The sequence below is a fragment of the Manis javanica genome, chromosome 10, assembly GCF_040802235.1.
Source record: "Manis javanica isolate MJ-LG chromosome 10, MJ_LKY, whole genome shotgun sequence".
Lineage (NCBI taxonomy): Eukaryota > Metazoa > Chordata > Mammalia > Pholidota > Manidae > Manis > Manis javanica.
Window position 1 is genome coordinate 73,337,119 of NC_133165.1, and position 14,980 is coordinate 73,352,098.

General features: G+C 36.5%; 1 protein-coding gene across 4 annotated transcripts in view; it reads right to left on the reverse strand.

The window, feature by feature from the left end:
• The window catches only part of TMTC3 (transmembrane O-mannosyltransferase targeting cadherins 3), a 72,612-nt gene that overhangs the window by 30,711 nt on the left and 26,921 nt on the right, over positions 1–14,980 (reverse strand). For 3 of the 4 annotated variants that reach the window (XM_037024727.2, XM_073213341.1, XM_073213340.1), the window contains 3 exons: positions 6,692–6,908; positions 2,823–3,041; positions 1,365–1,464 (listed from right to left, as the gene is read on the reverse strand). In XM_037024727.2, the coding sequence (XP_036880622.2) occupies positions 1,365–1,464; positions 2,823–3,041; positions 6,692–6,889 (517 nt within the window). In that variant the 5' untranslated portion in view covers positions 6,890–6,908. Of the gene's footprint in view, positions 1–1,364; positions 1,465–2,822; positions 3,042–5,669; positions 5,821–6,691; positions 6,909–14,980 lie in introns of those variants that run through there. The other variant, XM_037024730.2, reaches the window with a different exon arrangement.

Below are 14,980 nucleotides of genomic sequence, written 5' to 3' on the forward strand. Positions count from 1 at the left end.
GGGATGCTAAGTATAATAGTATTTCTTCCTCAAAAATATCTTACCTTCTAGCTAAGCCAAAACCATCAATACTAATGTAACAGATTATACCAAAGGCTGAAATATCATGCTAAATTCAACAAGAAATTCATGGAGGAAAGAAATCAGAAGATGATTCTTTACAAAACAAGCTGAACCTAAAGTTGGACCTTGAAAGATATATAGGTCATGAAAAAATTGGGAAAGGGGTATATATGAATAAAAGAGCAGAGAAGGAAATAAGCTTGGCAAGTGAATGATATACAGAATAGTATGACTAGATGGGTACTCAGATATTAAAAATTAGTGGAAAAAAATATCCTTAAAAAAGGTAATTTTAAAACTATATTAAACAGCTTATATAACCAGTATAGCATATATTACTGCACTGAGTCTCAAAATCACTCTATGGGATAAGAGGGCAGATATAAATCATACCCATTTTTTAAGATAAGGAAAGAATTTTGGAAGTTTAAAAGAAGTCATGCATAATAGGGAGACTATAAGTTTAACTTGGTTCTTCTGATATTAAATTCAGAACTTCCGACTAATTTGCAAGTCCACTCTAAGGCAGAGAAAGCAAAGAAGGTACTAAAGCTGTTTGGGTAAATCACTTATTTCTTGAACTTTAGTTTCCAGGCATACAATAGTAAGCTCCTTATAATCACTACTTTGAGTCTCTAGTGTGAAAATTCTCCAAGAATGTAGGAAAAAAACCTCGTTACGTTACATTTTAAGTTCAAGCAAATACAAGTTTAGGCCATTATGTGAAGCTCCTTTTATGCCCATTATATCTACACTCTTAAAAAGTCATTTTTATTTCCTGGAACTTGTTTTCTGACAATGCTTAATGCATCATTAGGACGAATGAGCTATTGTGTACAAAGTGCTTTCCAGGGTAGGCTACACAGCAGGGACTCAAAACATAGCTGACCTATGTGATCTATACATAAAAAAAGTTATATGCTAACAGGCTTGTAACTTTGCCTGAACAATACAATTTACAGCCTTTACAGGTGCTATTTATAGAAAGACAACAGAAGTACTGGTAATTGTATCATTCATAGGTAATACCAGATGAAACTAAAAATGACCCTAAAACTCCTATATCCTAGGGCAATTTTTTAAGTGAAATCATACAGAATCTGTCATAATAAAATATAAACTATACACAAACACTTTTAATATTAACAACGTTGCATACTTTCATATGTCCGTACAAGCTGAAATAATATAATATATAAAGATAAATCCCAAGTGTGGTATGTTTTATAAGAAGTGCTTGGAATAATAAAAATTACTTGATCAAGGTTTATAGCTATAGGAATTAAATGTCAGACATTTACCTATGGAATTATCTGGTCCTTTTGATTTGGTATATGACAAAAATGCAGCTAGAAAAAAAATAGACGACAGAAGTTCTGCTCTTCCTACAACACCTGTTACCTAGAAAAGGAAAAGGGACACAGGTTCATATTAATAAAGAGCATCTCGAAAACTTAACCATATATAATAGTAGCCGAATTTTTACTAGAAATTAAATTATCCTAACTTTTCAAATGCCTGTTTTTTGTACATTCTTTGAGCGCCCTCATGTGGTGAATTTGTGCCTCTTCCATTAAAATAAACATCAGTATCTCTAACAGTTCTTTTATTATTATTATTATTATTTTGAAATACAGACTCACAGCAAATTGCAAAAATGTTAGAGAGGTCCTGTGTACCCTTTACTCAGTTCCCCCAAATGGTAACATCTTAAATAACTGAAGTACAATATCTAGAGTAGTTCTTAAAAAAAAAAACTAAGTCCTTCTTACATATTTTCTTAAAAGATAAGTGTTCTTAAAATACAAGGGTATAAGATTCAATAAATTGTATCTCATAATAAACCTGCAAATCAAAGTTTAAAAAGACTATTAATAAACTTTAAAAAGCCCTTTTAAATTCTAAATATTGAAATATAAAATCCCCAACACCTTCCTTAGAGTATTCTGAAGTCACTGTAAAATTTAAAACCACCTTTCATTTTTGTAAATGTATGGAAAAAATGTCTGTTCAGTTGGACACCAAAAGGTTCAAGACACTAGGAGAGACAGACAATGCTTCTCCCACTGCTCCCCTGTCCCCCACACAAACATGCACATAGTAACAGAGTTTAGACATATACACTTTTGCTTACAACTGAAAGCTTGTAACAAAGCAACTGAACAGAGCGCTCTTTGCTCTGCTGACAGGCAATTTTGGAGCTTCAAGGTTTCCAAAAACAATAAAGTTATAGTTCGAGTACGTCTTCCTAGGTAGGGGCTAACAGACATACTGGCAATAACAGCTCACATTTTTGAAACACATAGTGATAGGCAATATGAAACTACTAAGTATCATCATTTATTAGAACATTTGTTTATCTTGTGTATTTCATACCCTAACTTTGCCTTATTATTTTGTCCTTTGAAACCATGCGCCAAGTTCTTAAATACTTAGTCTGTATGCATAAAAATTTTTTTAGCAAAGTAAAGACCTGTATTCATCAATATTTTATATTACTAAAGTTGACTGACTATACCTATATTCTTAAAATATGTTTATGTTTCCAAACTTGTTTTAAATTTAAACATGTAGTAGGAAGTTAACTGTGTACTAGGAAGCTAAGACTTTTGTACTAATTTATGAGTCTTCAAATATCTGGATTAAAGTCATGGATAAACTTTTTTTTTTCTTAAAAATACAGAGCATTATAATCAACATGTAGGCTTTGTTAAAAAAAATTATTAATGAAGAAAACATCAATTTACACTTCTACTTACTGCTTCTGTGTGTACTGGGTGCACTGCAAAAAGTAAAGCAGCAATCACACTGCTCTTGTGGTCCAGAAAAAGTTTGCAGACTTTAAGAAATATCACACTAACCACAGCATGAAAAATCATATTTAGGAGATGATATGACATTGGTTTCAGTTCACTAAACAAATAATTTAAACGAAAGGTCAATACTGTTAAGGGTCGGTAAGATTTGTGGCTTCTTTCCTAAAAGGAAAAGAAACAATCATCGATTATTAAACTTTGGCCTTTGGGGTACATAAATTAATCACTGCATTTACTAATGAAGGTATCTACATTTGGCTGAGAAATAACAATAAAATAATAAATTGACCCAAGAATAACACAAACATAAAAGATAGCTTTATAATCTATATTTTCCTATTTCCTTAGTCCAAACACTAGGCATTTCTTCTCTGATACAGAGTGGTGAGAGAATTAACAAGTAGAGGAAGAAAATCTATTATTCTTCAATACACGGATTTTTGTTTTAGAAAGAGTAAGACAATAGTGGCATTGATCAAACTGGAGAACAGGATTCTCCCCAAAGCTGACTTCCCAATCTATTACCAATGCAAGCATTTATGTAACTTCTGGCTAGATCTTCAAAAGGAAAGGTAAGATTGGGATGTTTACCAGTGCAATTTAAATAGTGGTGACTCAAAAAGGTACTGTCTAGCTATTTTATGAAAAATACCTCCATAATGTATAAATCTAAGTATATTAAACCAAAACACCCCAAATATTCCAGAGTGATACAAGAGCAAAAACTTTCTTAGAATAAGAGAATAGACAGCAGTTACGATAGTCTCTATTGTAGATAAATAAAATTTTATGTGAAGAACTGCATTTTTTTACAAATTAGAAGTTATATTTAACCAGAAATATTTTTACCCTAAGACAAAAATACTTACCCTAACAAAAAAACACACAGGTCAAAAGTGTATAAAATATTATCCTGGTAATTTTTTGTAATTTTAGTTAAGGGCACTCATATCCAGCTTCTCGTGGTCTCCTACCTTTCACCACATTTTGCTGTAACCCTGGTATACAGGTACAGATTTAAGCCTATTCATCCTTACGAGGGAACATCAGGAAGCACAAAAAACAAATATGCCACAATTTGAAATTAGGAACATTTTAATATCTCTATACTGACCATACACACCATCTACCTAGAATATTCTTCCCTGTTTAATTCCTGTACATCCTTCAAATTTCAACTCAGGAATACAATATTGTTTTTAAGATACTATATCAAACTTGCATGATTTATATTAGAAGGCAAAAGAGATTCTAAAAACTTTGTGAATGCTTGAAATGTTACTGGGGCTCCACTGGTACGTATTTGCCAGTTGAACGGATGAAGTAAAAAAATGTAGGAAACAGGTATTTTTAATTGCATACATAATTGCTTTGTCTGTTTGATGTATATAGCCATAAGTAATGGCAAACTGTAAGATAGATTAATTATTAACATAACTTATTATTCACATAACTCATTAGTAACCTAAGACTACAATATGACAATCATCATCTTAGCAGATATCAGGTTCACTCTGTGAAAATATAGTGAAACAACTAGTTCCATTATGAACAAAACAATTCAGATTATTATTATGTTCAGGTATATTTAAGAAAAACTTAATTACTCATAGTATTAGGTTGCAATAAATAGGTAAACATGAATATAATGAATGAATAAGCTAACAGTTCCCTGTTAATGGTTAACGTGAATACCCATGTAGACATGGCATAAACATAGTGAGACAGGATATTTGCAGAAGTTACTCTAATACCTTAATACTTTCATAGGCTAAATGCTAGAAGAGTGTGGTTTATTACATATCAGTGATTTTCAACTATGGCTACATGAAAAAAATACCTAGCTAACTTTAAAAAAACCCTTTTGCACAGCCCTCCCCTACAAAAGCCCCACAAAAAACAACAGAAAAGCAAACACATACAAACAAAACAATATAAAAATACTGACACCCATATCCAACTCTGAGGAAACTGTACTTAACAGGTTTGGTAGAGCCTTGGTAATATATTTTAAGAGTCCCAGGCAGATTCTAATGTACAGAGTTATAATACACTGAAGCATCAATAATCAGAGGACTACATATTTAAAGAATGGGCTTACTAAGGAAATAATCTAAACACTGAGAGGCCCAGAGGAATCCAAAGACCCTTAATATGGTGTATTCATATAGCTCAGGAGACTGTCCTAATCCAAAACCGTGCCTTTAAGATCTCCTCTTGCACAAAAATGCTTACAAAGGTCTGGGCACCTACACACAGACTTCAAGGCTATCATTACTTGATGACATCAACCCTGAGCACTTTAAATGCGCTAATTCCAAGTTTGTCAAGAAACCCTAGGGACACCCAAATACTACTTATAATAACTTTTCCCTAGTGGCATATTTCCCTCCAGGGAGAGAATATGTCCATCAGAAAATAGAAGGACATGACACTCTTCACTATAAATTCCAATTCTAATTTGTTCATCCATTCCATCTGAGTTATTATGAGACTTATCTTAGTTGTCCACTTACAGGTTCTCTGAACAAAAGCAAATTTTCAATCTGCAAAGCTGAGAAAACACAAAACATAGCCTTAACACCTTGGTATGAAAACTTTCATGAGCCCTTTAATCTGGCCAGCTAACCTTTCAGGTCAAAATCTCAATGTCATGAATAAAATCACAGCAGATACTACCATAAATTGGGGGAAATGGGCAAGTGTTTCTAAGGATCTCTGGGGAAAAAGAGTAGGTGTAGAGGGGGAAAAATTCTCTAGAAAATAATGTATAATAGGACATATTTTTACCTTATCAACAGGTTTATTTTAAAGGCTAAAATTGGTTGAGAACAGGAAGGTTGAAGGAAAATAAAGTCCGTTTATTAAAAAAAAAAATTATCACGTGCTTGTGACTAGATGAAGACAGACCCTATCCTCACTCTTGAGAAGATTCCAAATCTGGAGATTTCAGAAAGGGGCCATGAATAATAACTGAAAAAATATAAAAGAATGCTATATGTTACATTTCAACAATTATGTGCCAGGTACTACAGACTAAACAGTTTGTTTATCTACAAGGTATTATTCTATTATAGATCATGAAAATGACTTGTCATTAGAAAGCTGTAATCCCACCTATTTCACACAGCTATTATTAAAACTAAAATTAGAATCCAATCTATATGATCCCAACCTGACAGGGTTTAATCCCAAACAGTTTAACACAACCTTCAAAATAAAGTTATGAAAAAGTAGAAACATCCTCATAAAAATGAACTAAATTTTTTTGAGTTCTCAATATAAAATCAAAATACACATTAGGTAAGAAATATAGGATACAAATTTAAACAATCTAATAAATCACTTTTTTTCTGCAGAAAAATTGGCAATATGCATAGAGATTTTTATCCTTAAAATCTAATCTATGTATACTGAGTATACTGAAGTTACTTTTATTTTTAAATGGCTAAATATACCACAAGTCATCATTTTTTGCCTGACTCACAAATGAGAAAAAAGAAGTTAGTAAGAAACAGACTTGTATTACATCTATTGCTACCCTAACACATTTGGTTTTCACATACATACGCTACTTTAAAAAAGATTAAGCCAAAGTACACAACCAAGGAATGAAACAAGTATTGCTTTAAAGAAAATAATCATATTTTCAACTTCTTAATTTATTACAAACATGTAATGTTTCATATAAAATTTTGTGGGAAAAAAATCTGCAATTGCTATGATGACACTGTTGAGGAAAAAAAGAATTAGCAGTAAAAACTACCAGAATATTTAAAAAATCTGAAATACATAAAATAATAATTACTTACTTCAGACATAGGAGTTCCCCAGAAGTCATTCTGAAATAAAGTTTTCAAAGGTGTAGATGGATGCAAGTCTTTATTGTCCAGTATTGCTGAAACATCATCAAAAACAAAACCACACAAGAGGCTGTTCCAGTAGCAGGCAGTAACCACACCTACTATTAAAGATACTTCTTTGAGGTTAACATCAGCCATCTTTTCCATAAGCACTTGTGGACAAAATCTGGGGAAAAAGGAATCATGAAAAAAAAATGAAATAAGAATCTTTTTTTTTCCAACTAAGTGAAATTTCAATAGAAGAGTAAGTAAAGTAAGACCAAATGCTGATTCTCCTGAAGAATTAATTCTTCAAAGCTCAGTTCAAGTATCATCCACCTCTAACAAGAATTAGCTGACCACCTCTCAAAATTCCTAACCTAAGATAAAATTGATTGCTCCTTCATATGTTTTCATAACTTTATTACAATCCTTTATCATATCTCTTAATCACTGGACTTATCTTTCTAGCTAACTAGATAGTGAACTCCTTATCAATTATCACAGGTTAGGTTACCTGGGAAACAGATACACATACACACACACACACACACACACACACACACACAAAGTAACTTTAAAAAACTAGTATGATGTGTTTCAGGGGTAGTTAAGTACATCACTGTGGGAAAAAACTTCAAGACACCAAACATGGGTTTTCTGAAATGTAGATGAAGATCACATACACTGTAAGTATCCAACTATTACCTGAATCAGAAGTCTATACACTTGTAGCCTGCAGCCTTGTTTAGTTTGGTTAAAAGCCTTTTAGAAATATTTGTCTTAAATGCCTCTAGGCTAGCTGTATACTAGCCGGTCAACTATAGTCTCATTGTCTTTCACACAGATTGAGTTTGATTGATTTATATTATCTGCATGGCCCTAGCAGCATATGAGTTTATGATGCAGACCTAAATCTTTCTTTTCTCATTAAAACAAATGATTTTAAGAGAATTCAAGAGAATAGACTTCACAAATGACAATTTGTAATTCAGTCATTGCTTTAGAAAGGATTCAGTGTAAAATAATAAATGTTCAGTGAGAATACAGTACAAAGAACTGTATTAACTGGAGGATACTAAAGAATCAGCCCTACAAAAAAAAAAAAATAATAAGGCTGCAAGGTACTTTTGGAAAGCTTGTTGTTATCACTTGTTGAAAGCAGAATAATGGTGTGGGTAAAACTGCAATATTTCCAGAATCTCGCCTGGCCTTAGTGCATCTCCGTATCAACAGGTGTTTACAGGGGGTGGAGAGATGTAGTCTATCTCCATATCAATAGGTGATTATAAGGTGGGTGGGGAGTGAGAGCACACTGGGACTGGAGAGGTGCGATGGGGTTCTTCTGCAACAGGGTCATGGGAGACACAGGCGAGCAGGAGTGGATGACTACTTGTAGGCAATAAACAGTTTCCTCCCACTTTATTTCTCCTGTTGACTGATTTGGTTTCAAACGTTATTTGCCCTGGGCTGGGAACATATTTTCCCATGTAGTTACACCTGGCAGTAGTCAGCAGGACCTCTAAACCCAAAATCTGACTTCTTGGGTGACAATGTCCAGGCTTTCCTATCCCTCTCACTGTGGCAGTATTACAAGAGTTTTGGGGTCTTTTGGGCTACTGAGACTGTTCATCTCACACTTGGCACAAATTCTGAAGCCCTTATACTGGTTGGTATGAAAGGGCACCAGGTGGGATGCGGATGAAACATGGGCAGCTGCTCTTACTGCTGCTAAGCAAGCAATCTAGGCTGTACAGGCCTTGAGTGTAATGGACTCATCAAGGCCCTGTGAGCTAGACGTTCATGTAAATGAAGATGGTTATGGACTGGGCCTCTGGCAGTGGCTTGAACAGTGCCAACCTAGTGGATTCTGGTGACAACTATGGAAAGGAGGTCCGGTACACCTTTATAAAGAAGCAACTGGCTGCCATGTACCACGCCTTGCCAGCTATGGAGCCCATCACTGGAACAGTTCCGACCAAGGTAATAACCACCTATCAATCGCAGGGTGGCTGCGAGACTGGACCCAAAGGCCATGGAGTGGCGTGGCAGATGCCTATACTGGCCAAATGGGGCACATACTTACAGCAGCGTAGCATCATCTATACTAGCCCCTTAGTGGAGAACTCCAACGCTTATTGGAGCCAACGATGTGTACTGATGGAAAGAAGGAAGGGCCAGTGGTAGCTGAGAATCCTTATCAGGGGGAAAATCCCCTATACCTGAAGATGCTTGGTAAACAGATGGCTCCAGTTGTGGGCAGGCCCTGAAGTGGAGGGCTGTGGCTTTCCATCTTAAGATTGAGACAGTATGGATGGAGGATGGAGAGCAGAAGAGCAGCCAATGGGCTGAGTTGCAGGCAGTATAGCTTGTAATCACCCAGGAGCCCTCTCCTATTGTCTACACTGACAGCTGGGCTGTCTATCAGGGCTTGACCCTGTGGCTACCAACATTGTACCATGCCAAGTGGACGGTTGGTCACCAGCCCATTTGAGGGCAAGAGTTGTGGCAAGACCTATGGGCCTCTGGTCAGACTAAGACAGTTACTGTATATCGTGTCACTGGCCATTTGCCTTTGGCATCCCCAAAGGGAATGATGAAGCAGACACACTGGCCCAGGTGCATTGGCTAAAAGGAGAGCCTGCCTCTGATGTAGCCCAATGGTTACATCAGCATTTGTTGCATGCAGGGCAGAAGACAATGGGGGCTGTAGCCCATCAACAGCAACATGGGACAATAGTAAAGGGGTCAACATACCTTGTCAGGTGGTAGATAGACTATATTGGGCCTCTGCCCATATCAGAAGATCGGTATGCCATGACTTGTGTGGATATGGCAGCTCGACTACTGGTTGCTTTTCCTGAATGTCATGCAGATCATCAAACAACCAAAAGGGGCCTAGAGCATCCCTTTGAAGACTATGGCCGGCCACAGGCATCTGAGAGTGATCAAGGCACCAACTGTACTGTACATTGATACAAGAATGGGTGCAGCAATCAGGAATAAAGTGGAAGTTTCATGTACCATATAACCCTACCGGGTCAGGCATGATAGACAGGTACAACGGTTTGTTGAAATCTGGCCTGAAGTCAGACACCAATAGTCTACGGGGCTGGTCATTTCATTTAAGGACAGTGCTATGGCATTTGAATGCGAAGCCCTGAAAAGGAGCCTTGAGCCCTGTGGATATATTAACATGCCTTGCTGCCTCTCCTTTACAACTGTATGTGCAAACCAAAGAGGGGTTATTGAAGCCAGGATATGGTCAGCAGAGCAATATCCTGCTGCCAGCCCCAACTGCATTAAACCCTGGAGACTCTGTTGAATGGACTTGGCCTCGGACATTTTGACACATGGACCAGTGATGGCTAGCCCTTCTGGCACTCTGGGGAAAAGGCCTGGAAGGTAGTCTCTGGTGTATTCCTGGAGTAACAGCAGAGTGGCCCCCAAAGATCATGGTAGTGTACCCAAAACATCTGGGAGATAAGAGGATTTTATGGGGAAGTTTTGATTTATCTTTACAGCCAGTGCATGTACCTCCCATAGCCCTATATATTGACCCATCTGTAACTCCCACAGGGAGGGGGGTGAAAGTCTGGTATACTAGACCAGGACGAGATTCCATTCCTGCTACTGTTCTATCAGAGGACCACTCTCTCACATGTATCCTACCTGATGGGCAAGATTTACAACACATGCTGGTGTCATTAAAACATATATCTTATCACCTTTAAAGTTATTCTTCTACAGTCACTGTGGCCTGGACCTGCCTCCAGGCTGCACCTGCTGCATGATGAGTGCAGTGAACTCCCAACTGTTCAGCTATTGGCCTCCTATGGAATGGGTAAGCTACGGACTTAATCTGAGTTGGACTTTGAAATTAGCTGAATCCTCCAGCTTGATCATTATCATGATTTTATTGCTGTTGTTATTTTATGTTATTCATCTAGTTACAGTGCTCCAGTTTTCTCACATAGAGGCCATTGCAGAAGATGGGGAGCAAGGAGATTGTGAGGCGAGATTTCTGGAGGGGTGGGCTGTGGGTAAAATTGCAGTATTTCCAGAATCTCTTGCCTGACCTCAGTGCATCTCCATATCAATAAGTGTTTCCAAGAGGTGGACAGAAGTAGTCCATATCCATATCAATAGGTGATTACACAGGTGGTGAAGAGTGAGCAGGCACTGGCACTGGAGAAGTTTGATGGGGCCCTTTTGCAGCCAAGTGACCAGAGACACAGGCAAGCAGAAATAAACAACTGCTTTTAGGCAATAAACAGGTTTCTCTCACTTTATTTCTCCATTTGACTGATTTCAGCTTCAAGGGTTATTTTCCCCAGGCTAGGAACATATTTCCTCCCAAGAGTTGGAAATGGCACCCCCAAGTTTTCCTTATGAATTCTCTGAATGTGTGAGTACGTTACCTTTCATGGCAAAAGACCCAGGGGTGTGATTAAATTGAGGGTGCTGAGATGAGGAAATTATATTCTGGATTAATTGGGTGGACCAATTCAAGGGCAAGAGACCATACAATTGAAAGAAAGAGGCAAGAGAGTCAGAAAAGCAGAGATTAGAGTGATATGATGGCAGGCTATGGGCCCTACCTGCCATCTCCAGAAGATGGAAAAGGCAAAGAAACACATTCATCATTAGAGTCTCTAAAGGGACCACAAAACTAATGACATCTTGATTTTAGTCTAATGTCACCCATTTCAGACCTTCAGAATTATAAAATAGTAAATGTGTGCTATTTTAAGCCACAGTGTTTGTAGTAATTTGTTACAGCAGCAATAGGAAACTAATACATCACTCACAGAGCCAGAATATTCAAGACCTGAGATAAACCTGTAGGAGTTCTGGCCAGATATAAGAGGGAGAATAGGGCAGAGAGGATGTGTAAACATTTAAAATCAGGTATAAGATATATATAAGGATATAGAAATATTTATAAAAGAGCCTATGGGAAAGTATTCAAGTATCTTTAGAATCTTATAGGGAACCTAGAATACATTAAAGAAGACAAAATCCAATCCAACAAACCAGGAGAGGAAATTAGCGGTACCTTTTAAAGAAGTATAGTTTTCAACTAAAAGAAAAAGTATCCAAGTGCTTACTTTGAATCCAGTAGTGATTTGTCATCTCTAAAGGGTATGGACTTGTACCACCTTACTATCACAAAAAATTTAATAGTATGTGTTTAAAAACTGGAGACTGACTAGGTATTTTTCCAATCCATCCCAAACACACACTGATAATCAAGGTATTAAAAAAGAGTTATAAAATCATAAGCACAAATACAATTGGAGAGGTGATCATAGCAAATTTTGCAAGCTGGAAATACAAAAGGACTAATAAGTGACTGAATAGAGCTCAGGAAAGTGAATCTTAGGCTGAAGGGGGAAAGCTGGAAAGTTTTTTCCACCCTGTCTAGAATCAACGTCAAACACTGGTACCAAAGACCTCAGGAAATAGGGCTAGAATAGATGGATTTGTTAAAGTTCAGATTCCTCTCTCACTGGCTACAGTCAAGTAACTTTTCCTACAGGAAGGCAGAAGACTGGAGACTTCCCCTCTGAGTAGATGAGACACCGATTATTTCTGATATGCAGGAATATCTGATGCAAGAGACACAAGTGAGAACAAAGGTAGCATATTGAAAATGATGGTTAACTAAAAGTATGGCTATATAGTTTGAGACCCTCATGATCTCCTCTACCAATGGGGCACAATACCTTCTAATATTTTATAATACTGGCAACAGCATTTTAAAAGCTTCCAGAAAGAAATAAAACAGTTTCAATACCAAAGATTAGAAATTCAGAAAAATCATTTTTTTTCCTTCACCAACACTGAGAGAAAATATATAGAAAACAAACTGTGAGTAATGCTTCATATTTCGGAGGAATAATCATCTCCAACTTAAAATTCTTATATTAATAAACCCAAATTTCCCATGTAGGACAACAGAATAAAAATATTTTCAGACATTTAATGTCTCAAAAAATTTACCCCAATGCCTCCCTTCTCAGAAAAACAGAAGAGGGACTCCAATAAAAAAAGGAGGACATATATTAAGAACCAGAAAGATAGGGAAATCAGGATACAGAGGATCCAATGCAAAAAGCAACAAAGGAAATACACAAAATGGCAGCCAGTGAGCAGGTCTACTAGCCAGTCCACATTGGGACAGGTCAAAAGGCTCCTGAATGACAGTTTCAGAAAGATGTAAGCAAGAGAATACAAACACAGAATGAAGAACTGTTTTCTCTTAAATCATGTATGTGTATGTGTGTATCTGTGTAGTATAATTAGGAAAACAAACAACTCAGAACGTCCACCAGTGGGTAGGTGAAAATGAAGTCCTGTGTAGGGGTCAGAAACTTCCCACAAATAATTTCAGGTCCCTGACCTGGTTGTCACTCCAAAATGCTGCCTGTCAAATTACAATTTGATTAAATGTTCCTACTACAGGAAAGTTTAAAATTAATAGAGGGAAAATAAGTAAATTAAATCTTGTAATGTTTAAGAGAATTTGACATACACCAGAGACTAATATATTAGGTTCAAAACTATAACCTGAAATATATCATATGTATAATAATAAATTACTGACTTTGCAGTTCTGGATTTAGGATTTTTAGTTGAAAAGTATAATTTAGCCAAGTCTAAAAATGGTATTGAAATTTTTTAACAACCTGAGAGTTACTACAGATATAAGTTTAATTTACTAGCTTTATAAAAATTGCTTTAAGTATTGATAAAGTTTTACTTTTTTTCTTTTTTTATTCATTTTGGTATCATAAATCTACAATTAGATGAAGAACATTATGTTTACTAGGCTACCCCTTCACAAGTTCCCCCAACATACCCCTTCACAGTCACTGTCCATCTGCATAGTAAGATGTTATAAAATCACTACTTGTCTTCTCTATGTTGTACAGCCCTCCCCATGCCCCCTACACACTATACATGCTAATCATAAGGCCCCCTTTCTTTTTCCCTGACCTTATCCCTCCCTTCCCACCCATCCTCCCCAGTCCCTATCACTTTGGTAACTATTAGTCCATTCTTGGGTTCTGTGATTCTGCTGCTGTTTTGTACCCTCAGTTTTCCTTTGTTCTTATACTCCACATATGAGTGAAATCATTTGGTACTTGTCGTTCTCCGCCTGGCTTATTTCACTGAGCATAACACCCTCTAGCTCCATCCATGTTGTTGCAAATGGTAGGATCTGTTTTCTTCTTATGGCTGAATAATACTCCATTGTGTATATGTACCACATCTTCTTTACCCATTCATCTACTGATGGACATTTACGTTGCTTTCATATCTTGGCTACTGTAAATAAAGCAGCGATAAACATACAGGTGCATCTGTCTTTATCAAACTGCAGTGCTGCATTCTTAGGATAAATTCCTAGTAGTGGAATTCCTGGGTCAAATGATATTTCTATTTTGAGCTTTTTTTTTTATTTATTTATTTATTTATTTATTTATTATTTATTTATTTATTTATTTATTTATTTATTTATGTATTTATTTTTTTGAGAGGGCATCTCTCATATTTATTGATCAAATGGTTGTTAACAACAATAAAATTCAGTATAGGGGGGTCAACGCTCAATGTACAATCATTAATCCATCTCAAGCCTAATTCTCGTCAGTCTCCAATCTTCTGAAGCATAACGAACAAGTTCTTACATGGTGAACAAATTCTTACATAGTGAATAAATTCTTACATGGTGAACAGTACAAGGGCATTCATCACAGAAACTTTCGGTTTTGATCATGCATTATGACCTATAAACAATCAGGTCAAATATGAATATTCGTTTGATTTTTGTACTTGATTTATATGTTGATCCCACATTTCTCCTATTATTGTTATTATTTTTATTTTAAATAAAATGCTGAAGTGGTAGGTAGATGCAAGATAAAGGTAGAAAACATAGTTTAGTGCTGTAAGAGGGCAAATGTAGATGATCAGATGATCAGGTGTGTGCCTATGGACTAAGTATTAATCCAGGCTAGACAAGGGCAGAAAGACATCCACGGATGCAGAAGATTTCTCTCAAAGCAGGTGGGGTGAGGTTCTGAGCCTCACCTCTGTTGATCCCCAAATTCTCACCTGATGGCCCCCCTGCGACTGTGCCTGTCTTAGGTTGTTCCTCCCTTGAGGAATCTTACCCGTCTCTGGCTAACCAGTCATCTTCCGGGGCCATACAGGGAAATGTAAAGTTGGTAAGTGAGAGAGAAGCCATAT